Below are 24,308 nucleotides of genomic sequence, written 5' to 3' on the forward strand. Positions count from 1 at the left end.
GTGGAAAGTTTATAGGGACTTAAGGCAAACTAAAAAAATAGGGTCTTTTTCATTTTAAAAAAAGGTTTTTTAACAAAAAAATATAATATAATTTTAAAATCATATAAAATATTCAAAAATAAAGTTTTAATCTAAAAAACTAATTAAAACATAATCTTTCTTCCTTTTTTTTCAATAAACTTTTTCATCAAACTCTCATAATCGATGTCCTTAACTAGTTTTCTTTCTATAGATATGATAGATAAGCTATTCAATCTTTCTTGTGACATAGTTGATCGCAACTAAGACTTTATCAACTTCAACTTTGAAAAACTTCTTTCAGCCAAGACAACTAAAACTGGAATCGTCAGCAATATCTGATAAGCAATCTATGAATTTTTTTTTTTTGGGCTTTAGGGTTTTGGTCTTATTTTAGGATGTTATAAAGCCGATAAATTAAACAAATCTTAATCAATTTCCTAAAACTATTGGGAGAAGGTAATCTTAATCTATTTCCTATATCTATTCTTTTTTCTCTCTCTTATAAACAAAAATAAGAAAACATCTTATGTAAAAAGGACCTCATGCCAACCATAAACCACTCAACCACCTGTTAAGAAAATGGGGGCCCTGAAAAATTAACATATTTTGGGGGCTTGAGGCGAAAACCTTTTTCACTATATAGTAAACACGGCTCTGATCGTGCGGCAGCTTCATTCCAAATATCGTGTGTATCATATATCTCATTACCTGCCATTTATTTTTATCAAACATTCCAAAATTAATAGGCAAAGAAAGCAACAACTAATAAGTACTTGTGTGAAAAAAGCTATCGTTATCTGTAAAAGACGTGCGACTTTGAATTGGTGAACAAGAAAATGAATCACTTGGTAAAGATAATGCCTAGTGTCATAGTCTAGGCAATCCGTTCCAATGCTTCCAAAATCCCAATTATTAAGCCATTAATTAATGATTAGTTTATCTTTGGCTCGGCTTTTTTTGGTATACTTTTCTCGTGTCAGCCGTATTATTTAAGAACTATATACTCCTTCCGTTTCATAATAAGTGTCGTTTTATATTTCATTTTTTGTTTCAAAAAAGTTTTACTCTGCATTTTCAATATAACTTTTTACCTTTATTTTCTGTTTATCTCTTATTTAAAGATAATAGTCTTTGTAATTAAATGTTATAAAAGTATATTAATTAAGAATATATTTATATATTTTATTAATTTTTTAATCTGTGTAAAATGTATAGGACACTTATTATGAAACGAAGGAAGTAAATAAATACAGAGTGAAAATACAAGCCCATATCATATTCATATATACTTTTTTTTTAACAACTGAAATATATTGAACTAAGCAGCTTTTACAAAGTCTTGATGTAACATGTTTGGAAATAAATCTAGGGACATATAAATCATATTCATATATACTAAATATCAATTTTAATTATAAATTTCAGAATCTGGGAAAATAATAATATTACTAATTAGTAATTACTCCATTTTCTCAACACGCGGTTTTGTCATTAGAGCCGAGCAAAGCCGAGTCTGCGAGTAACTAATAAATTAATCATTAATGTCGGAACGGACCAATCTTCCTTCCGTCTAACTCATCAACGGTTACTGACCAACTTTCCCAGAAACATCGAATCTGCACCGTCGAATGGTCTGACCTGACCGTTAAAAAAAATATTAGTATTAATCAAGATCATCAACCCATATCTCGTTAGCTCAACAACCAATTAAATACAACCACGTGGTGACTCACACGATCCTGCGTTGCATCAGATTAATGCAATTTTGTCGCCTTTTGACTCATTGAAGTATTCACCCCTATAAATGGAGTCCCACCATTTCCCCCAAAATTTCTGACATTTTTCTTTATACACGCTTTCTTCTTCTTCTTCTTCATTCATTTTTTTGTTCTTCTTCGATTTGAGATTCTAATTGATCGGCGATGGCGTCATCGTCGGCGGAAATGGAGCAATTGACATCAGGCGCGAGCAATCGTATAATCCCGATTTTGAAAACGCTTCGGAAGTGCCTCATCTTCGTCCTCTCCCTCTTCCTTTCTCTTCTCCTCCTCCTCCGTCCACGTCGCCGCGTTTCGCCTCTTCCATCGCCGGAGGAGGAGGCTAATCCCGCTCCTTCGAGGCGGTGGAGGCGGAAGATGGCGTGGAAGCTGGAGGAGGAAGACACGGCTAGGCGTCGCTCCTTGGCTGAAGGCGTTGAGATGGGTTTTGGTATCTCCGGCGACGGCGACGGCGAAATCCCTTCTCGTTGGAGCAGTTCGCTGTTCTACGGCCGACGTGGTAACGCTTTATTCTCAAGGTCGTGGTTGCCTCTTTCCGGCGAACTTAGGTAAGCCTTTGATTTGTTTTGCATGCGTTGCTTGCACGATCAGAATTCTCCGATTAAGTTTTTAATCAGGTGTGAAAACTCAATCTTGATTTCGATAATGACTTGGGATTGTGAATTTATCTGTATCCAGGGGAATTTTGATTATCATCCATGGCCTGAATGAACACAGGTGAAAATCAATCTTATTTCGGATCAATTTCTTCTTCTTCTTCTATGTATTCTCTCTATAATTCCTCAACCTGTGAATCCATTTGATTTGCAGTGGAAGATATTCTCAATTCGCCAAGCAGCTAAACTCGAGTAACTTGGGCGTATACGCAATGGACTGGATTGGTATGTTGACGAGCTTGTTTTGTTCCTTTTCGTTTCCATCTTTGTTCTGAAACTGTGAGTCTGAACAGGTCGCCGTATTGATTGGTCCATAACGTTGTAATTAGGTCACGGTGGGAGCGATGGTTTACATGGCTACGTTCCTTCTCTTGACTATGTTGTTTCCGACACCGTAAGCTCTCCACAATCTTATAAATATTAGTTGTTTTTGCTTTTTTGGAGATGAAAGTAGAGTAATGTTCCAATATGTTGAGCTAGTGATGATTTAGTGTGCTGATTTTGAATTCTACAGGAAGCTTTCTTGGAAAAGATTAGGTCTGAGAATCCGGACGTCCCGTGCTTCCTCTTTGGTCACTCTACCGGTGGAGCTGTGGTCTTAAAGGTGAATTACTTTATACCTCTTAAGCTTACTTCGAGATTTTTGTTTTGTTTAAGCTTAATCCGTGTTTCCTGATTTAAGGTCTGGCTTGTCTTTTGTAGGCGGCTTCATCACCTTCGATTGAAGATATGTTAGCCGGTATTGTCCTAACATCGCCTGCACTTCGTGTCAAACCTGCTCATCCTATTGTCGGGGTAAATCGAGTTAGATGCTTTGGAAAATGTTAGTAGGTGATCGATCATTCATTAAGTCATACTATGTTTCTTTTGTAGGCGATTGCTCCATTCTTCTCGTTGGTCGCCCCAAGGTTCCAATTCAAAGGAGCAAACAAGAGAGGCATTCCTGTCTCAAGAGACCCTGAAGCTCTCTTAGCCAAGTACTCTGACCCGTTAGTCTACACCGGCCCCATAAGAGTCCGAACTGGCCATGAGATTCTCCGCATAACAGCCTACTTGACCCGGAACTTCAAATCTGTTACGGTGCCTTTCTTTGTCCTCCATGGTACAGAGGATAAAGTCACTGATCCACTAGCTTCACAAGACTTGTATAATCAGGCACCATCAGTGTTCAAAGACATCAAACTCTACGATGGTTTCTTACACGACCTTCTCTTTGAACCCGAGCGAGAGGATGTTGGTCGTGATATCATAGATTGGATGATGAAGCGGCTCGACGATGTTAACGGATCAGCCGCTGGCCTCTGGTAAAAGATCAGACGAGACATCAGAGGTCTTCTTCTTGTCTAGGTAGTTGGGATACTAATTATGTGATTCCAAACTCAGAAACCAAGTGTAGGAGATACATACAATACAATGGTTTAATATCTATGAATTGTTTGGTTATTGGGTTGCCAAAATTCTCGATAGTTCTAAAAAAAAAATCGGAAAATGAAATCTAGAACAATATTTTGAAAAAAAAAACTCCCATAACAGCTAATCAAATTTAATTGCAGATTCTAAATGCCAAGTGGACTAGTCTAATAGAAGAGACGACTATGAAGAGATTATATATTTTTCTTTGTATATTAAAACTAAACAAAATGAAGTAATCTAAACTTGAACATTTAATAAAAATCTAAACCTTAAGAACTAAACCAAGAACTTATACAAAAATTAATCAAATAAATGAGTATATTTATTTTCTTATAAAAAATCTGGGTGGATTAAAAGAGTTTTTGTTAAAATAAAAGTGGACCAATATAGAGATAGTAAAATGTTTTTGTCAACAACAATATACACATTATAAATTAAAATCTAGGTGGGTTGATATTGTTATATTAATTATTTACATTGGGCCAATAAAAGATAGAAAATCTTTATTTTATGTATATATGATATCTAAACACAATATATTTTTAAATAATGATGGCAAACATTGAAAAACAAACAGATTGAGAACATTAGTGTTTGATTAATATCTTTCTTTTTTTAAAAGCCAAGTGGACTGAAAAACTCCCATGAACACATGTAAAAAGTGAATTTGTTTTCTATTATATAATTATTAATCTTTTTTAATCTATTTATTTGATATTATTATTAATAGAAACCATAAATAAGAAAATAAAATAAAAATTTTGAAAAGAGAAAAAGACAGAGATTGAACTTCTTAACAATTATAAATACCTAAAGGATGGAAATATAGATTTAACAAAAAAAAAATATTAAGAAAACTTTGAAAATATCTAATCTATGGATTCTGTTTTGAAACTTGCTGCGTTCATATTCATAATTTCTGTGGCTCAATCTCGAGAATCCGTTAGAAATATAAAAAGTTTTAAGGTAAATTGAAAGACAAATAATGCATATATATATATATACATATCCAAATCTCATACTAAGATTATATATATATATATATATTGATTTATGGAACAGTTAAATGAGAAAATTATATACGATTGTGTGGATATATATAAACAACCTTCCTTACTTCATCCATTACTCCAAAATCATAAAATTCAGGTATTTTTTATCAAAACCTATTCCTGTTACCTTTCAAACTTTATTCATTTCATGTAAAATATTGTTTTGTGCAAAAAGCTTATTGGATAACGTCTAATAAAGTTTAGTTTTCACATTATGTATCTATTGTGACAATATAATTTTGAATAGATGGAACCATCTTTTTCCATCTCTAAACCAAAAAATAAAGCTAGAGATGAAAGTAAAAGCAAAACAAATATTGAATGTCCAAATGGAACAGTTCCTATATTGAGGAACACAAAAGAATACGTCGCAAATGCTCAGTATTGGGCAGGAAAACACTTTAATCCACTCACTGCTGAAAGTCATGGAACACATGTAAGCAAATCTACTTGAATTGTTTAAATTATGAATATGGATATTATAAAAATACTTATGATATATTAATTTGGATATTTGAATTAATTTGCTGGAGTTAACTCACAAGGTCAAGGTTATCGTGGTTTGGCAGCTTGGATGAGCGTACATGATTTGAATATTAGTAAAGATCAAGTTTCATATACTGCCATGTATGTAGAAAGTGGAACTAACAACAAAAGAAACTCTATCTAAACCGGTTGGATGGTAATTTGTTTTTGAGAAAAAAATTATTGAATTTACTTTTGATGTTAATGTTATTTTATCTTTTTCTATATACATTGATTAAAAATGCATTAAGTTTATAGGTGAATCCAAGTTTATTTGGTGACGGACGTACATGGAGTTACGAGTTTTGGAAGGTATATCTATTGATACATCTACATATTGTTCACATTCTTTATAAAATCCTAGTTAGCCATAAAAATAAGTACGAAAGATATGTTAAACCATTGTTAAGTGTGTTAATAACAATTTCTTTTGTTTCATAAAAGAACATTTGAAAAATATTTATTGAGCATGTAAAATTAGATTTAAAAAACTCTAAAACAGCTTGAATGTTCATTTTCTTCCGGGTTTGAATGTTAAACTTAGCTGTTCGGCGCTTATAACTGTATGGTAAATAGTGCTATATTTTACACTTTTGATTTTTTCTTTCTGAGCTATGTTCCTTTTATTTGGTTAACCAACAAATTAATTAGTTTGAATATGCATGTTGACCAAAAAAGAAAAAGATATGAATGGTGTTGTTAGCATCTTAGACAACATTTTAAAATCTAGAATAAATTTATGGGTGATACATCTTTATACTTAGTCAGTTATTTTTTTTTTTAACTAGTCAGTTATTCTTTAAGTATGTGTTTTTGTTTCTATCGTTTGATATACATTAATTTTAACTAGTTTTTTCTGTTATCGTATAAATTATCTTGATATATTGGAACTAAATACTGATAGGGTGCCAATGGAGCTGGTTGTTATAATACAATATGTCCGGGTTTTGTTCAAGTCTCAAAAACCGATATGTTAAGTATGCCTTATCCTTATCCCCGCAAAGGAGAACTAGGTGTTTATGCTAGTGTTCAACAGGTATTCGCATTTTTACAAACTGTATATATATATGTATTTGTATTACATGATATATCAAATCTAACATGTATGTTTCTTTATATATGTGTATATATATATATTTACAAAAAGGATAAGGAAACAGGAAATTGGTGGACAACAGATGTGAGATACTTTAAAAAAGATGTAGGTATTGGTTACTGGCCGAAAGAGCTATTTGATCTTATAGATAAAAGTGTGGACATGGTTGGAGTTACAGGAGCAGTCCAGTCTTCTCCTTTTGGTATAAGTCCACCAATGGGTAATGGTCACCTACCAACGAAAAATGAGGATGAGTCTGCACGCGTTAAAAGCGTTAAAATCATAGATTCTAATTTCAAAATCAAAGGAAGTGACAAATATAAGTTAGAAAAAATATTAGACAACGACAAATGTTATGGCTTAAGAGATGGAAAGACCAAATATTTCTTCAAAGTATCCAACTTGTTCACTTATGGTGGACCTGGAGGAAATTCTTGTGGAATCTAAAACTATTAAAAAGTTATGTTTTGGTTATTATAATGAATAATTTGGAGTAAAGGTTTCATGTTAAAGCATTTAAATCTTATATGTATGAAGGTAACCTTTTTTTCGACATGTGATCTATAATTTTAATATTTTATGTGGTGGTACAAAGTTGGTATATATATGATCATCTCATTAGTAACTGAACTAATGCATAGCTACAAATTCTTTTTGTTAATTATACATGTTTATTTAATCGATACTTCTAAGTGATGTAAGTATGTGTACTTGATTAGGACGGAAGTCGGGACAAATTTAATGCTACCTGAAGTCTCACTTCTGACTTTGATTCAATTACATTTCCAGAGTGGCTAATAGCAGGGCTGACCTTTTAGCCAAAAAGGCTCTTAGTGGGCTGATTGTAGTAAGTTAAATTTTAGTGAAGAAGAATTGAACAAAAAAGAAAAATAATTATCATCTTTTTTTGATAATGCACTCAGAATTACAACAGTTAAAAAGAATTATCATCTTTTTTGTTTTGTTTTGTTGCCTTCTTTTTCTAAGAATTATCATCTTACAACAGTTATATACAAATGCAGTCAGAAGGGACAAGGAGGACGAGGGGTCATGGCCATCCATAAAAAAAAACATCATAAAATATTTTATAATGGGGCCTAGCACAACTGGTTTTTTTAATCAAGAATTGTTTTTTTTTTAAAAAAAATTTTTGTTTGATATTGTTATATTAGTGATTTATGGTCTGGCTTGTCTTTTGTAGGCGGCTTCATCACCTTCGATCGAAGATATGTTAGCCGGTATTGTCCTAACATCGCCTGCACTTCGTGTCAAACCTGCTCATCCTATTGTCGGGGTAAATCGAGTTAGATGCTTTGGAAAATGTTAGTAGGTGATCGATCATTCATTAAGTCATACTATGTTTCTTTTGTAGGCGATTGCTCCATTCTTCTCGTTGGTCGCCCCAAGGTTCCAATTCAAAGGAGCAAACAAGAGAGGCATTCCTGTCTCAAGAGACCCTGAAGCTCTCTTAGCCAAGTACTCTGACCCGTTAGTCTACACCGGCCCCATAAGAGTCCGAACTGGCCATGAGATTCTCCGCATAACAGCCTACTTGACCCGGAACTTCAAATCTGTTACGGTGCCTTTCTTTGTCCTCCATGGTACAGAGGATAAAGTCACTGATCCACTAGCTTCACAAGACTTGTATAATCAGGCACCATCAGTGTTCAAAGACATCAAACTCTACGATGGTTTCTTACACGACCTTCTCTTTGAACCCGAGCGAGAGGATGTTGGTCGTGATATCATAGATTGGATGATGAAGCGGCTCGACGATGTTAACGGATCAGCCGCTGGCCTCTGGTAAAAGATCAGACGAGACATCAGAGGTCTTCTTCTTGTCTAGGTAGTTGGGATACTAATTATGTGATTCCAAACTCAGAAACCAAGTGTAGGAGATACATACAATACAATGGTTTAATATCTATGAATTGTTTGGTTATTGGGTTGCCAAAATTCTCGATAGTTCTAAAAAAAAAATCGGAAAATGAAATCTAGAACAATATTTTGAAAAAAAAAACTCCCATAACAGCTAATCAAATTTAATTGCAGATTCTAAATGCCAAGTGGACTAGTCTAATAGAAGAGACGACTACGAAGAGATTATATATTTTTCTTTGTATATTAAAACTAAACAAAATGAAGTAATCTAAAATTGAACATTTAATAAAAATCTAAAACTTAAGAACTAAACCAAGAACCTATACAAAAATTAATCAAATAAATGAGTATATTTATTTTCTTATAAAAAATCTGGGTGGATTTAAAGAGTGTTTGTTAAAATAAAAGTGGACCAATATAGAGATAGTAAAAATGTTTTTGTCAACAATGCAATATACACATTATAAATTAAAATCTAGGTCGGTCAAAATAAAATCTACGTGGGTTGATACTGTTTTATTAAAAAAATTTACATGGGGCCAATAAAAGATAGAAAATATTTATTTTATATATATATATATGATGATATCTAAACATAATAAATTATTAAATAATGATGCAAACATTGAAAAACAAACAGATTGAGAACATTAGTGTTTGATTAATATCCCTTTTTAAAAAAATCCAAGTGGACTGTAAAACTCCCATGGACACATGTAAAAAGTGAATTTGTTTTCTATTATATGATTATCAAACTTTTTTTTTAAATCTATTTATATGATATTATTATTAATAAAAACCATAAATAAGAAAATAAAATAAAATTTTTGTAAAGAGGAAAAGACATGAATTGAACTTCTTAACAATTATAAATACCTAAAGGATGAAAATGTAGATCTAACAAAAATATTATCAAGAAAACTTCGAATATATAATCTATGGATTTTATTCTGAGACTTGTTGCATTCATATTCATAATTTATGTGGTTCAATCTAGAGAATCCATCAAAAATATAAAAAGTTTTAAGGTAAATTAAAAAAATAATGCATACATATACACAGACATTCAAATCTCATACTAAGATTATGTATAATGATTTATGGTTCTGATTACGAATATTTTTTTTATAGTTAAATGAGAAAATGATATATGATTGTGTGGATATATATAAACAACCTTCCTTACTTCATCCATTACTCCAAAATCATAAAATTCAGGTATTTTTTTTTTTATCAAAACCTATTTATGTTATTTTCCAAACTTTATTCAATTCATGTAAAATATTGTTTTGTGCAAAAAGCTTTTTGGATAATGTCTAGTAAAGTTTAGTTTTCACATTATGTATCTATCGTGACAATATAATTTTGAACAGATGGAACCATCTTTTTCGATCTCTAAACCAAAAAATAATATTAGAGGTGAAAGTAAAAGCAACAAAATTATCGAATGTCCAAATGGAACAGTTCCTATACTGAGGAACACAAAAGAATATGCTGCGAATGCTCAATATTGGGCAGAAAAACACTTTAATCCACTCACTGCTGAAAGTCATGGAACACATGTAAACAAATCTACTTTAATTGTTTAAATTATGAAGATGTATATCATAAAAATACTTATGATATATTTGTTTGGACATTTGAAGTTCGCTGGAGTTAATTCACAAGGTCAAGGTTACCGTGGTTTGGCAGCTTGGATGAGCTTGCATGATTTGAATATTAGTAAAGATCAAGTTTCTTATACTAACATATATGTAGGAAGCGGAACCAACAATAAAAAGAACTCTATCCAAACCGGTTGGATGGTAATTTGTTTTTGAAAAAAAATTATTGAATGTAATTTTGATGCTGGTGTTATATTATCTTTTTCTATATAAAATAATTTAAAAATGCACTGATTTTCTGCGCAGGTGAATCCAAGTTTATTTGGTGACGGACGTACATGGAGTTACGGGTTTTGGAAGGTATATGTATCGATACATATATACATATTGTTCACATTCTTTATAAAATCCTAGTTAGCCATAAAAAAAGTAAAAACAAAACTAAGTACAAAAGATATGTTAAACCATTGTTAAGTGTGTTAATAACAATTTAATTTCTTTTGTTTCATAAAGAACATTTGAAAAAAAATATATATAGCATGTGAAATTAGATTTAAAAAAACTCTAAAACGGCTTTGAATGTTCATTTTCTTCTGGATTTGAATGTTAAACTTAGTCGGCACATATAACTGTACGGCACTTGGCACATAGTGCTATATTTTCACACTTTTGATTCTTGTTTTCTGATCAATGTTCCTTTTATTTGGTTAACCATTAAAATTAATTAATTGGAATATGCATGTTGACCTAAAAAAGAAAAAGACATGAATGGTGTAGTTAGCATCTTAGACAACATTTTAAAATCTAAAATAAATTTATGGTGATACATCTTTATATTTAGTTATTCTTTAAATATGTGTTTTTTGTTTCCATCTTTTAATCTACATTGATTTTAACTAGTTTTTTTTTTCAGTTATCGTATAGATTATATTGATATATTGGAATTAAATACTGATAGGGTGCCAATGGAGCTGGTTGTTATAATACAGTATGTCCTGGTTTTGTTCAAGTCTCAAAAACCGATATGTTAAGTATGCCTTATCCTTATCCACGCAAAGGAGAAGTGGGTGTTTATACTAGTATTCAACAGGTATTCGCATTTTTACAAACTATATATATATATGTATTACATGATATATCAAATCTAACATGTATGTTTTTTTATACATGTGTATATATATATATATATATATTTACAAAAAAAGGATAAAGAAACAGGACATTGGTGGACAACAGATGTGAGATACCTTAAACCAGATGTAAATGTTGGTTACTGGCCGAAAGAGCTATTTGATCTTATAGATAAAAGTGTGGACATGGTTGGAGTTACAGGAGCAGTCCAATCTTCTCCTTCTGGTATAAGTCCTCCAATGGGTAATGGTCACCTACCAACGAAAAATGAGGATGAGTCTGCACGTGTTAAAAGCCTTGTAATCATAACTTCTGACTTTAAACTCAAAGGAAGTGACAAATATAAGTTAGAAAAAATATTAGACAGCGACAAATGTTATGGCTTAAGAGATGGAAAGACCAAATATTTCCTCAAAGTATCCAACTTGTTCACTTATGGTGGACCGGGAGGAGATTCTTGTGGAATCTAAAACTATTAAAAAAAATATGTGTTTGGTTATTAATTATAGGGACCCTTAATTATAATGAATAATTTGGACTAAAGGTTTCATGTTCAAGTATTTAAATCTTATAAGTATGAAGGAAAACTTTTTTTTCGACATATGATCTATAATTTTAATATTTTATGTGGTGGTACAAAGTTGGTATATGATCATCTCATTAGTAACTGAATTAATGCATCATTTCAGTTGCAAATTCTTTTTGTTAATTATACATGTTTATTTAATCGATGATACTTCTAAGTGATGTAAGTAAAGATGAGTAAGAATGCTACTTTTGACAACTAAGCTAATGAAATTTTACAATGTATAGGCCCCAACTTCCCAATAAGTATATCTCTGCCCCTGTCACCAGTAAAGGCCTTGTATATATCTCTACACTAGTAGATCGTCCTCGGTTTTCTTATTGGGTCTGGTATTTGGGTTGTTGTTGAACCCGTCAAGCCCATATCTTTTCCCCTCTTTCTTTGCTATATCTGCTTTGGTCTGAGATTTCTCGAGCTCTGGCTTCTGTTTCTTTCTCCCACCAAAGATCTCATCAATTTCTATCTCTACACTGTAATTTAACGGGTTTTTTTGGAACTGGGTTGGTTTGTTGTATTGCATGTTTCTCTACTTCTTGTGGTAGCTTCTTTAAAGAACTGCTACTACTCTTATTCTTAGGGCATCTCCATCGGGCGGCTCTTAAGGGTTCACCGATGAAGTTCATCGACTTTTTGTATTTAATTTAAATAGAAAAGCTTTTTATTTTGACGAATCCGGTCTTCCCGAACAACTTTTAGAACCGATTTTGATGGAGTTCGTCCGTGACGTGGCTTGGTAGGATTGGTTGCTTTTTTCCCTTCTCTCTCTTAGCGATAGACCCAGAATGGAAGAAAACATTTTATCTGCTCTTTGTTTTCTCCGCAAAAAAATCCTCTCCACCGGCGATATCAATCTGCGACAAATCGGTGGCTGATGAACTGAAATCAGCTCAATAAAATCTCTGTTTTGGGTTTGTCTTCGCCGATGAACTGAAATCAGCTCAGGATTTTACTCGGTCTTTAATGATTGTTTGATGTTGCGACTGTTTTGCAGAGATCAAGAGTAAGAGAGTAAACTTGAAGCAGAAGCACAAGGTCTTGAGAAAGGTGAAGGAGCACCACAAGGAGAAAGCAAAGGATGCTAAGAAGCTCGGGCTTAACCGTAAACCAAGAGCAGAGAAGGACCCAGGTATTCCCAGTGACTGGCCATTCAAGGAACAGGAGCTCAAGGCCTTAGAAGCTCGACGTGCACGTGCCCTCGAAGAGATCGAACAGAAGAAAGTCGCCCGAAAAGAAAGGGTATCATCATTCTCAAACTTTGTAGCTCCAATCTATGAAATTCTGTAGCATAGGCAATCTTCTGGTTCTTTTCAATGATCATTTCACTTAAATTTTAGGTCAGAGTTGTTAAAGACTTGTCATGTGTCTTCTGGTTTTTGGTTGATTGACGATGGATATCATTTTCCATGTTTTGCTGATTGATTTTCTCGTAAGAATTATTCTTTAAGTGCTGTTTTTGTTCTCATCTCTCTAATTAAATCGTTTTAGGCCAAAAAGAGGAAACTTGGTTTCGTTGAGGATGATGATGATACCAAGACGGAAGAAGGGTATGGAGAGGGGAAGAGCGGAGATGACTCAACTAGAGTTGTCAATGTTCGAGGTGAGTCTTATTGTGCTTTGATTTGGATATCTTCTCCACACGTTTATGTGATTTCAGTCTACCTTTACATTCACTGATGTCTATCTGTTTGATAGATAACTCGGAGAGGGCTTTCTACAAGGAGCTTGTTAAAGTCATTGAACTGTCTGATGTCTATACTGGAGGTTCTTGATGCCCGTGATCCCCTTGGCTCGCGTTGTACCGACATGGAGAGGATGGTGATGCAAGCTGGTCCCAATAAACACCTTGTATTGCTGCTTAACAAGATTGGTAAGTTCTTTACAAGTCTTTGCTTGTGGACATAATAAGTTTATGTTTCCTTCGGGTGGTATCATTACTTTATGTAACGGGTTCTCTTTGTTTAGATCTTGTTCTCCGAGAGGCTGCTGAGAAATGGCTTAAGTACCTTAGGGAAGAATTTCCAGCTGTTGCCTTAGCAAATGTAGTACCCAGGAACAGAGATCAAACTTGGGTTGGAAATCATCCAAGGCATCAAAACCAAGCAATCTTTTGCAGACGAGTGATTGTCCTCAAGCTTTGTTCCACACAAATGCTGGTGACTCTGTACAAAATCCCGAGCTTTGAATCAGTTGATGATTTTCTTTATAAAGTTGCCACCGTAAGGGGTAAGCTTAAAAAGGGAGGTCTTGTGGATATTGGAGCTGCTGCAAGGATTGTTTTGCATCACTGCAAGGATTAAACTCCATATAACTAAAAAAATATTTTTATCATATGTTCTCAATTTCTCTATTGTCTATGTATTTTAATAATGTAATGCTAATGTTTAAAATTAATATCAACATAATAATTATTTCCAAATTTAACTTAATTTTTTTTTTTTTTTTCCTAAGAACTCCATCAGAAATTTACCAATGGAGGATCAAAATAGATGAGGTTCACCAATTTGAGAATCTCAAAATTTTATTAATAAAATATTTTGGATGAATCTTATAAGGGGTTTACCAATGAGGTTGCTCTTAGGCATTTCATGCATAACAAAAAATAAGCACAATTCTACAGTAGCAAATATGGTTTATCATTGTATTTAGAGAGTCAGAGGAAACACAAAGATAAATAGAGAAATATTTTTTCTTATTAATTTATGATTCGGGCCGAAAGACGAAATACATAAACGACACAAGGAAAATGGAGATACCCAATTTGACGAAAATCGAAATGGTGAACGAGAGCATCCTGTCACAGCGATAAACTCTTCACGAAGAACAACGAAACCACCTGACAGTTTTTATTTTTTGCTGAAAAAACACCGAAATGTTAAAAGCATTTGATAGAGCTTTAAAGAGAAAGAAGATAGAGAAAAGAGGCGGGAGAGAAAGACTCAACTAGAGATCAGCCAACTGTATAGAAATCGCTGAAACTGGATAACCCTTATTCGGTCGGAATCGCTCCCTGCACCAGAATACACCGGCGATCATCAAAACAAACACGAACACTCCCAAAATCACCAATAGTAGAACGACGATTTGAAGACTGAGCTGGGGGATTTGGAATAAACCAGCCATTCTTTTTTTTTTTTTTCTTTTGGAAATTTTCCAAACAATTCCACCATTTTATATAAACGACTGTCATCGACGATCGAAAATTTTCAACAGATGAAGGAACGTAGGGTTTCCAAATTCAGCCTAATATAGTAAAAAGTGCTTTTTAAACCAAAATCCGACGTATTTCTGTACTGAAACCCACTCTAGATTCCGTGCGGAAAAAGCTTTACTCTGTAACTTACTTTTGGAGAAGACGACGATGGCTACAAGTTATTTGGGCCGTCTCCATTCTTTTTTAGTGGGCTTTAAACCCATAGTAACTTATTAATCTTCACTATCGTCAAATGCCAAATGGTCTAATTCTTAATTTTTGCTGGTTCTGGTGAAGACCGATATTCGGTTGAGCCCGGTTCAAAAGTCGATTTCATCTCTGCGTCCGGTTTTCACTTATTTCAGAATAGTAAATATGCTCATTCTATCTGTAACCAAAAATAACAAGAAAGCAAATGATACAAATATAACATACATGTTCTAATTCCACTCCAGACAATCAAAATCTAAATCGAGCATGTGTAAAAATCGGTTCTTTGGTTTAAATTTATGTACCTTTATATATAAAAATATTTGTATTTGTTATATTATATAGAGAAAAACAAATGTACGTTTTATATTATATCTTCTATTTAGTTATAATTTGATGAAATATTATAATAACTTAATAATATTATTAAAGGGCTCAACCTTGACCAAAAAACATATGAAATAGAAAAGGTAAATAGTGAAAAGGTAGGAGTTGGTGGAGAATTTTTTTTTTTTAGAGTAGATGATTCCGTCTATGTTCTAGAAAATGAGCTTTTATCGACTATAAACGCGTGTTTGGTCCATATTAGTTTACTTTTGTTATGAACACAAGAAAATAGGAGAAACAAATATTTTGGTCAACTGAAAAGTCAGAGAGAAACACTAAAAGCCGAGCAGCTACAATTTTGGGAAAGGGAAACCACACCACATTGCTTTCAGATATGCCAATGAATTGTTGAAATGTTGCAAAGAAAAACTAATTTTAAAAGCTAGCATATGTCGTTATGAGTTATGAATATTTTTTTTAATTCAAGCACTATCAATCTATATCCATAACCGCTAATTTAAAAGAAAAAAAGACTAGACTAAAATTACTGACATAGACTGATTATGACAGTTCGGGATTTATTCCACGTGGGTTTATGTAATAGTTTATTCGATAGAAGAACAAATATCCTGTAAAACATAGAAGAATAAATATCCTGTTGATACATATATGTATTTTAATATATTCAAACTGGGGTCCGAAATGGCTGCCAAATTTGATCCTTTGACACATCTCCGCAGCCTCAGATACAATAATTGTTTTCAATGCTTTTATCGCTGAATACAATTGTTATTATTTGTCTTTTTTTTTGGGTCAAAATATTTGATGTTTATTTGTTTTAATTAACATCAATTAAATAAAGGGGAAAAGGAGCATCTAATTAATTTAAGTATATAAAAATTCAGAATATACTATCGCACTGAGTTTACAAAAGCCCCATATCCAGTTATTGTGTTTTGTTTTCTCTGTCTTGTGATCCTATCAACGATTTTTTGTTTTGTTTTGCATTTACCTGTAAGATGATGCATACATATTTAACGGACACTAGTTCTATGATTCTATCATATTTTCTCAAATCCATATTATTTACTTATAAAAACAAATCTACAACGTATCTTTATCAAGATAAAAAAAGCTTACAAATTTTAGTCACATAAATGGATTACTAACTTTACCTATATATATGCGACTCGAATTATCTGACATATTTGTGACAGTTTGATATGTTTTAATGAGTAAGGAAGCATGTTTTTGATATAAGATTGAGTATCCGAAATATTCACAATGTATTTTATTAGAACAACTAATTCAGATTATAACTTTTTTTCAAAAGACCGCATCTAATTTTGGTCCGCTATTTTTTAAATGAAATGCTCACACACTTGCTATAATATATAGACTGAGATGAAATTGTTTATAGTGGAGTGGTTGTGGAAAAAAAACAAATTGGTCTTTTTAAAAAGGGAAAGTTGTCTAAATAGAATAAACGAAAAAAACGAGATAAAATAATATTACACGAAAAAGAGGCAAAAGAGGTAAATGGATGAAGAGAGGGACCTACACGGAGGGGTGACTTCGTCCACCTTCTTCTTCTCGTTTTGACATTTTGATCGAATTTTTCTTACTTTTTGTCATTTTATAAATTTCAAAAGAATGGGTCATTTTCCTTCCTCCTATATAATAACACTATCATCCTCTTATGTGTTACATCCACCAAAAATATCTTCCAACTCAATAATAATACAATTTCACTAAGCTGATCAATTTACTTTCGTAAAGCTTTGCTTCCAACCATCGTTCTGTTTGTTTCCAGATTTGTCTTGTTTCAGCTCGTAAAAGAGATATGGGAAGTGCTCTGGCTGAGTTACCCTGCGACGATGTCGCCGATAACAGATCCGGCGTCGGAGGTGGGATTTCCGACGTCTACGGTGAGGATTTGGCCACGTTGGATCAGCTCGTCACTCCTTGGGTCACCTCCGTCGCCAGGTGAGCCATCAACGACCTTGTTCTCATCCTCTGTTTTCTTTTTTCTTTTTCTTTTTTTTCTGGAGGGGCCTTTTGTTTCACTTTGATCTAAAAGAAACTCTTGAGATTTAGCTAAAGTAAAAGCTGCTTGCTTTCAAGTAGAATTTCGCTTTGTTAGCTGCTCAAACTAACTTAGGAGCCAAGAAACTTCTTCTGTGAAATATGAAACTGCTTTTTTTCTTGTTGTTAAAGCGTAAATGAAAATGTTTTCAGTGGCTCCACGTTGATGCGTGACCCGCGATACAACAAGGGACTTGCATTCACTGACAAAGAAAGAGATGCACATTACCTAACTGGTCTTCTTCCCCCTGTTGTTTTAACTCAGGATGTTCAGGTGACCTTGAGTTTTGAATATAACCCATTGATCTTTAATTATTGATCTGGGCTTGTTTGTGTTAACTTGTGATCTGTGGTTGATTATTTAGGAGAGAAAGCTGATGCACAATCTCCGCCAGTACACTGTACCTCTACAGCGTTACATGGCCCTGATGGATCTTCAGGTGATTGATTGTTCTTTCGAATGTGTGTTCACTTTACTTAGTTTTTTATTTTTTGGTCAGCTGGTGGCTTATTTACGTTTTGTGAATCTTGCAGGAAAGGAACGAGAGGTTGTTCTATAAGCTTTTGATTGATAACGTGGAGGAGTTGCTTCCAGTAGTGTACACACCAACAGTTGGTGAGGCTTGCCAGAAGTATGGGAGCATTTTCAGGAAGCCACAGGGTCTCTACATCAGCTTGAAAGAGAAGTGTGTTTTCTAATTTAGTATTCTCTTTCTCTTTTCGCCAGGTCGCTATTCTATTTTTGTTTTCTTTGAGATACTAAAGTTTACGTATGGTCTTTAGGGGCAAGATTCTTGAAGTGTTGAAGAACTGGCCTCAGAGAGGGATCCAAGTCATCGTTGTTACTGACGGTGAGCGGATTCTTGGTCTGGGAGATCTTGGTTGCCAGGTAATTAATAAAATGGTTCCTTTTGAGTTAACACTTGAAACTTGACCACATTTTGTGTCTAATTTATGCATTTACCATCTGTTTGAACGATTGTGATTTGTTTTTCCAGGGAATGGGAATTCCAGTGGGAAAACTTTCTCTTTACACAGCTTTGGGAGGAATCCGTCCATCAGCTGTAAGCACCGGAACAAAAGCTACAATGTTTTGTGTGCCTTCAAATTTAGCCTGCTTTATCGTTTGATACAAAATGCAAAATCTGTTTTTTAAATGCAGTGCCTTCCAATCACCATTGATGTGGGTACAAACAATCAAAAGTTGCTAAATGATGAATTCTACATCGGCCTTAAACAGCGAAGGGCAACTGGCCAGGTTTACTAATCTCTTTCCTATTATGGCTTTTGTCTTCTTATAACCAGTTCAAATGAGTATTTTAGAAACTGAGAAGCCTGCTTGTTTCTTTTTGTGATTTCAGGAATATGCAGAGTTTCTGCATGAGTTCATGTGCGCTGTTAAGCAGAACTATGGAGAGAAAGTGTTGGTACAGGTGAGCCATAGGATCATTTCTGCTAAGAACTATGATTGTTGTATTGAATTTTTGATATTGGTTCTAAGATATATAATAATATCATACATATTCTTCTTTTCAGTTTGAAGATTTTGCAAACCACAATGCGTTTGACCTTCTGTCCAAGTACAGCACCACTCATCTTGTCTTCAATGACGATATCCAGGTAACATCTTTTCCTCAAGATTGATTTTTTTTTGTTCAAGGTGTCAGAGAGCTAACGTTATCAAGAACTTGTTTCTGTCTTGCGTGATTTCAGGGTACTGCATCAGTGGTGCTTGCTGGGCTTATTGCCGCTCAGAAAGTGCTTGGTAAAAAGCTGGCTGACCATACCTTCTTGTTCTTGGGTGCCGGAGAGGTGAGACCAATAAGCATTATACTCTATAAGCTTATCATTTCTCTTGCATATATGTTTTGCTGCTTACGCTTTATCTCTTTGGTTCTTTGAAAGGCTGGAACCGGTATCGCTGAGCTAATTGCTCTTAAGATTTCGAGAGAGGTTAGTAAAATGTGGGACATTTCTTGCATTTGCTCTGTTTTCTGGCTAAGAATATGTGATTGATCCTATCCTGGTTGTTTTTTTAGACTGGAGCTCCCATCGATGAGACCCGGAAGAAGATTTGGCTCGTGGACTCCAAGGTTTTGTTGGCAACCACCCAAAATCAGGCTTATCTTCTGTAGGTAACCAGTTCTTGATCACTTATGTTCCTCTTTTGAATATTTATTTGCAGGGACTGATCGTTAGCTCGCGCAAAGAATCGCTTCAGCACTTCAAGCAGCCATGGGCGCATGAGCACGAACCTGTCAAGGATCTCATTGGTGCTGTGAATGTACGCGATGAACCCATCTTTAAATCGCTTGATGGTTGATTAATAGAGAATCTTGGTGTTAGATTTTCTAATTCTTGTATTCACTCTTTGTTGAAACTTTGTCAAACAGGCAATCAAGCCAACAGTTCTCATTGGAACCTCTGGTGTGGGTCAGACTTTCACAAAGGAAGTTGTAGAGGCCATGGCTACCAACAACGAGGTTTCTTCTTGTTCTTCCTCTCTGATTTCTCAAAAAATAAGGTATCTATGCGATTCTTATGCTGGTTTTAATTGGTGTTGCCTTACAGAAACCGTTGATTCTTGCTCTTTCAAACCCTACTTCTCAAGCTGAGTGTACTGCAGAACAGGCTTACACATGGAGCAAGGTATCTCCTCTCTTATGACATCTGAATGTGGTTCATGTCCTGATTATAACAAACTGTAATTTTGAATTTGATGCGGCTCTCAAGTCTGATACTAATTTTGTGCTTAAAAATAGGGTCGTGCAATCTTTGGTAGTGGAAGCCCGTTTGATCCTGTTGAGTACAATGGAAAAACTTACTTGCCTGGCCAGGTTTGTGATATTTCCATAATATTTTTCTCCTGTCAATTTGTAATTCTGTGACAACCTGAATGCTCACATCATATTTCCATAACCCTAAACTTCACTTCAGGCAAACAACTGTTACATATTCCCGGGTCTTGGCCTTGGTTTGATCATGTCCGGCGCAATTCGTGTCCGTGATGACATGCTCCTCGCAGCCTGTAAGTATTAATGACTCCCTTAACTTTTTCTATGCACAACACCATAGATGTTGCAAGATTTTTCCATTTCTCCGAATCCAAGCATTCCCCAAAACAGAACATTGGAATATAGACTTAAGAGTCTATTTCATCTTCTTGAAACTGAAGGACACTACAAGATCTCAATAAAACTCTTTGTAACTGTCTCCTCTCTCTCTGTTCTATCAACAGCTGAAGCATTGGCCGCCCAAGTCACAGAAGAGAACTTCGCCAACGGTCTGATATACCCGCCATTCTCAAACATCAGACAGATCTCTGCTAACATTGCAGCCAATGTCGCCGCTAAAACCTATGACCTCGGTTAGTTCTATTCATTTCCCTCCATCAATGCAACTGTCTTTAACTCTCTACCACAAGTTCTTTATTCTTTGTTTTTTTTTTGTTAAAGCACAAGTTCTTGACTTAAATAAATTATGCTGATAATGTGTATTTGTGGTGTATAGGATTGGCGTCGAACCTCCCGCGTGCAGCGGATCTAGTAAAGTTTGCAGAGAGCTGCATGTACAGCCCTGTCTACAGAAACTACCGTTAAAATTTTAAGAAGCCTGCAGATTCTTGTATTAACAACCTTTATTGTTCTTAAGGCTTGTATAAGTGTTGTTGTTGTCTTGTTTTTGTTTTCTACTTGTTCTGCATTATGATGTTTGCGCACACTCTCTTTTTTTTCTTTGCTTCTTGTTTGAGGAATAATAATAATAAATTTAATTTTACCAAGTATTTATTGTCTTAAGAAAGCTACATTTTCACCACACAATTACTAGTCTTAATGGGAACTTACTTTGTTATCTTAAGAATCTTTAGTATCTTGTGGCCTGAAACTAGAGGGGGGAATTATTATTTGCACTGCACTATGAAGTAGTAAATTGGCATTTTCCACTGCATAATTGATAAACCAGAAGATGTGAAAACCGCATCATGTTATATGTTAGGAACCATGTGGTCTTAAGTGAGGTATCATATCTAGTAGTATTTTTGTATCAAACACTTCATACATGTTCATAAGAAAACAGAAAAGCTTGTTAAGAACTAAATCACCATAATCGGAAATAAGAAAAAGAAAAACAGTCCAATAAATTGTCTTAACGCAACTCCCTTCAAATAGATAAAAACAGACAAATGCCCAATGGGCCGAGAAGTCATGAGCATTAAGCTTAAAAAAGCCCATATAGTGTTGTTGAAATTGGATTAAATAATTTTATGCGCGGCGAAATCGGAACACAAAATAAGTTGAGGGACTACTGGTTAAAATTTGTTAAGGGTAAACACGTTTTGTTTTTTTGTTTTAACCGCGGGATCTTCTTGCATCTGGAACAAGCGAGAAGCTGTAATCAGATCGCGCGTCCCTTTATTTCCATTTTTTTAATCGTCTTCGTCAAAATCTAATTTCACCAAATTCTCTTCCACCGATCAAATCCATATCAGGCGATCAAGGTATGTTCTTACAGAAATTCTTCGCTTTCCTCGGAAAGTAGTAGTCTTCAGGAGGCCGGGTGAAATTGTTTTCCCGGTGATATTACGCGCGCTGGCTTGCTTGAAATTGAACTTGGATCGCTCTGAGACTGCTTTCTTATTGCTCTCAGATTTTTGATTCTTTTCTAATTATGAGATTACATGCTTTCTTTGCGGATTGATTTGGCTGTCAGTTATTATGGAACTCGTTTTGTAACTAAGGTATTGTTTTGTATAATTATTTGAGCGGTTTGATTTTTAACAGATAAATCTCAATGTGATTGCTCTGTATAAACCTGTTAATGCTGAGTAAAAATGAAAGGATGTATTTTTCATATCTGAAGTTGGAAGTCGATAATCAGTGGATGTTCAATCGGTTGCGGTTACTTCGTTCGATCTATGGTTACAAATTGATATTTTGGAACGAGCTTCTTTGGATTGAGTAATAGAGGCGATATTAGTTTCACGTATATTATGCGCTTGAGTTATGAAGAAGTGATCTTGGGTTTCATGTTTCATGTTTTTGGCTGAGCCTATCCTCTATTTATGAACCTTTGAATTGACTTTTGATAATAGGTTTCTTTGAAATGTGTTCACATTCTCATTTGTATGATCAATAATGTCTTACATGTTTTATCCGGTGATCAGGTTTTAACCAGCAAGGAAGAATTGAGATTTGAGAAGAAGAATTTAATTATTTGTTTACCCGGCTTGATCAATTGAAACTGCAGTTCATGGCGCTAAACCCCCAATTACTACCCAATGGGATGCCTATTCCCTTTGTGAATGAAATGTTTGTTCTAGTCAGAGATGGGGTTGAGTTCGAAGTCGACAAGATTCCTGGGTTCGTGTTTCCTTCTCCTATCTTGCATTTTTTGGATCTGCTTCAGTGTTTTCTTGACTGTGGGTTTGGTTTGATAATTACTCTGCCGGGGGGTTTATGAACCAATAATATTCTTGTAAAGAAGACAATTCCCATAAATAAACAGCCATATAGGTCTTAAACACTTTGCTGACGTTCTTTTTTGTTTGATCCAGAGGACATGGAGGTCATGTTAAGGCTAAGGGAGTGATGTACTTGTCTAACATACGGCTAGTCTTTGTTGCAAGCAAGCCTGTTGAGAACTTTGTTGCTTTTGACATGCCCCTGGTACGATATATTATCATGTCTGTCGCTTATTCGGTTATTACATGGCACAATTACACTTCTATTGAATATATCCATGCATGCTGCTATACATAGTAGCTCTGGGAATTTATGGACTATGCGTTACTCTATGTTGTAGCTTTACATCCACGCCGAGAAATTCAACCAGCCAATATTCCACTGCAACAATATATCTGGACAAGTGGAGCCTGTAAGTACAAGTTAGTTATAATGGGTGTTTTTTCATTTTCCTTTGCGAGAAAACTACCATAGGCATTTGATTTACAACCCTTTTGGCATGTAATAAAACTTTCAGGTGGTCCCAGAGAACGAGCATAGAGCTCTATATTCAACACACAGTTTCAAGATCCTGTTTAAAGAAGGTGGCTGCGGGACGTTTGTTCCTCTCTTCTTGAATCTCATATCATCAGTGAGACAATACAATCGACAAATGCACCAAGCAGCAGAAGCAGCAGCGGCAGCAGCTCCACGTGTTGATCCTCTTCAAGCTGCACAAACCCCGGTTGATGAGATGATGAGACATGCGTAAGTCCCTCTGAATCAAACCAAAAGTGTTTGATAGCAATCAAAAACATCATGTTTCTGAGAGTCGTGTATGGTGGTTATATGTGTATGTGCAGGTACGTGGATCCGAATGATCCAACGAAGATATATCTGCAGCAGCCATCAGGAGGGGAATCTCAGCTGAGGCGGCGAGCCTACCATTCGAATGCAGGGGAACATTGATGATATCAAAACATGAGAGTGATGGGTACATAGACAGCAACAGATTAGTGTTGCAAATAAGCAAACGCGTTGTATGGTGTGTTTAAAGTTAAAAAAAAAACTAAAACAACTTTGTGTAATGAGAAAAGATAAAGACTTGATGTGGGTTTATCTGTTAAACTTTGATTCTCTATAAGTAAAAGTTTGGTTTGGTTATACTGCGGAAAATGAGGCGATCAGATGTGTGGCGGATTAGCCTAGACTCTGACCCATTATGTTAGTCAAGGTTCCTTTCTCAATCAGTCAAGTCCTTTCAAGTCAAATAAAAAACGTCGATATAATTTAGTTACAGAATCCGTATACA

At 34.6% G+C, this 24,308-nt stretch overlaps 5 protein-coding genes and 2 pseudogenes across 5 annotated transcripts; all 7 read left to right on the forward strand.

Moving 5' to 3' along the window:
- Positions 1-1,862: 1,862 nt before the first annotated feature.
- On the forward strand, positions 1,863-3,912 carry LOC18018209 (monoacylglycerol lipase). Its single transcript, XM_006399610.2, has 7 exons — positions 1,863-2,347; positions 2,478-2,516; positions 2,610-2,680; positions 2,785-2,849; positions 2,970-3,059; positions 3,158-3,250; positions 3,329-3,912. Exons 1-7 carry the CDS (start codon positions 1,944-1,946, stop codon positions 3,761-3,763), a joined length of 1,197 nt encoding a protein of 398 aa, XP_006399673.1. The 5' UTR covers positions 1,863-1,943; the 3' UTR covers positions 3,764-3,912.
- An 832-nt stretch (positions 3,913-4,744) lies between these two features.
- On the forward strand, positions 4,745-6,988 carry LOC18018210 (annotated as a pseudogene).
- A 715-nt stretch (positions 6,989-7,703) lies between these two features.
- Positions 7,704-8,497, forward strand: LOC18018211 (caffeoylshikimate esterase). Its single transcript, XM_006399612.2, has 2 exons — positions 7,704-7,835; positions 7,914-8,497. The coding sequence occupies exons 1-2, from the start codon at positions 7,770-7,772 to the stop codon at positions 8,346-8,348; spliced, it is 501 nt and encodes a 166-aa protein (XP_006399675.2). The 5' UTR covers positions 7,704-7,769; the 3' UTR covers positions 8,349-8,497.
- An 839-nt stretch (positions 8,498-9,336) lies between these two features.
- On the forward strand, positions 9,337-11,671 carry LOC18018212. The gene is made up of 7 exons (XM_006399613.2): positions 9,337-9,450; positions 9,554-9,640; positions 9,796-9,984; positions 10,069-10,227; positions 10,333-10,386; positions 10,985-11,116; positions 11,232-11,671. Exons 1-7 carry the CDS (start codon positions 9,361-9,363, stop codon positions 11,625-11,627), a joined length of 1,107 nt encoding a protein of 368 aa, XP_006399676.1. The 5' UTR covers positions 9,337-9,360; the 3' UTR covers positions 11,628-11,671.
- Positions 11,672-12,718: 1,047 nt separating this feature from the next.
- On the forward strand, positions 12,719-14,057 carry LOC18018213 (annotated as a pseudogene).
- Positions 14,058-17,176: 3,119 nt separating this feature from the next.
- Positions 17,177-21,351, forward strand: LOC18018214 (NADP-dependent malic enzyme 2). The gene is made up of 19 exons (XM_006399615.2): positions 17,177-17,456; positions 17,709-17,829; positions 17,921-17,995; positions 18,090-18,241; positions 18,339-18,444; positions 18,554-18,619; positions 18,718-18,813; positions 18,917-18,988; positions 19,092-19,175; positions 19,269-19,367; positions 19,461-19,508; positions 19,595-19,648; positions 19,741-19,839; positions 19,949-20,038; positions 20,127-20,204; positions 20,318-20,392; positions 20,493-20,583; positions 20,794-20,922; positions 21,066-21,351. The coding sequence occupies exons 1-19, from the start codon at positions 17,314-17,316 to the stop codon at positions 21,152-21,154; spliced, it is 1,767 nt and encodes a 588-aa protein (XP_006399678.1). The 5' UTR covers positions 17,177-17,313; the 3' UTR covers positions 21,155-21,351.
- A 559-nt stretch (positions 21,352-21,910) lies between these two features.
- Positions 21,911-24,160, forward strand: LOC18018215 (UPF0664 stress-induced protein C29B12.11c). Its single transcript, XM_006399616.2, has 6 exons — positions 21,911-22,053; positions 22,720-22,915; positions 23,110-23,221; positions 23,358-23,429; positions 23,535-23,764; positions 23,860-24,160. The coding sequence occupies exons 2-6, from the start codon at positions 22,806-22,808 to the stop codon at positions 23,963-23,965; spliced, it is 630 nt and encodes a 209-aa protein (XP_006399679.1). The 5' UTR covers positions 21,911-22,053; positions 22,720-22,805; the 3' UTR covers positions 23,966-24,160.
- The last annotated feature ends 148 nt before the right edge of the window (positions 24,161-24,308 follow it).

Source organism: Eutrema salsugineum, unplaced genomic scaffold, assembly GCF_000478725.1.
Source record: "Eutrema salsugineum unplaced genomic scaffold, Eutsalg1_0 scaffold_2, whole genome shotgun sequence".
NCBI classification, from domain to species: Eukaryota; Viridiplantae; Streptophyta; class Magnoliopsida; order Brassicales; family Brassicaceae; genus Eutrema; species Eutrema salsugineum.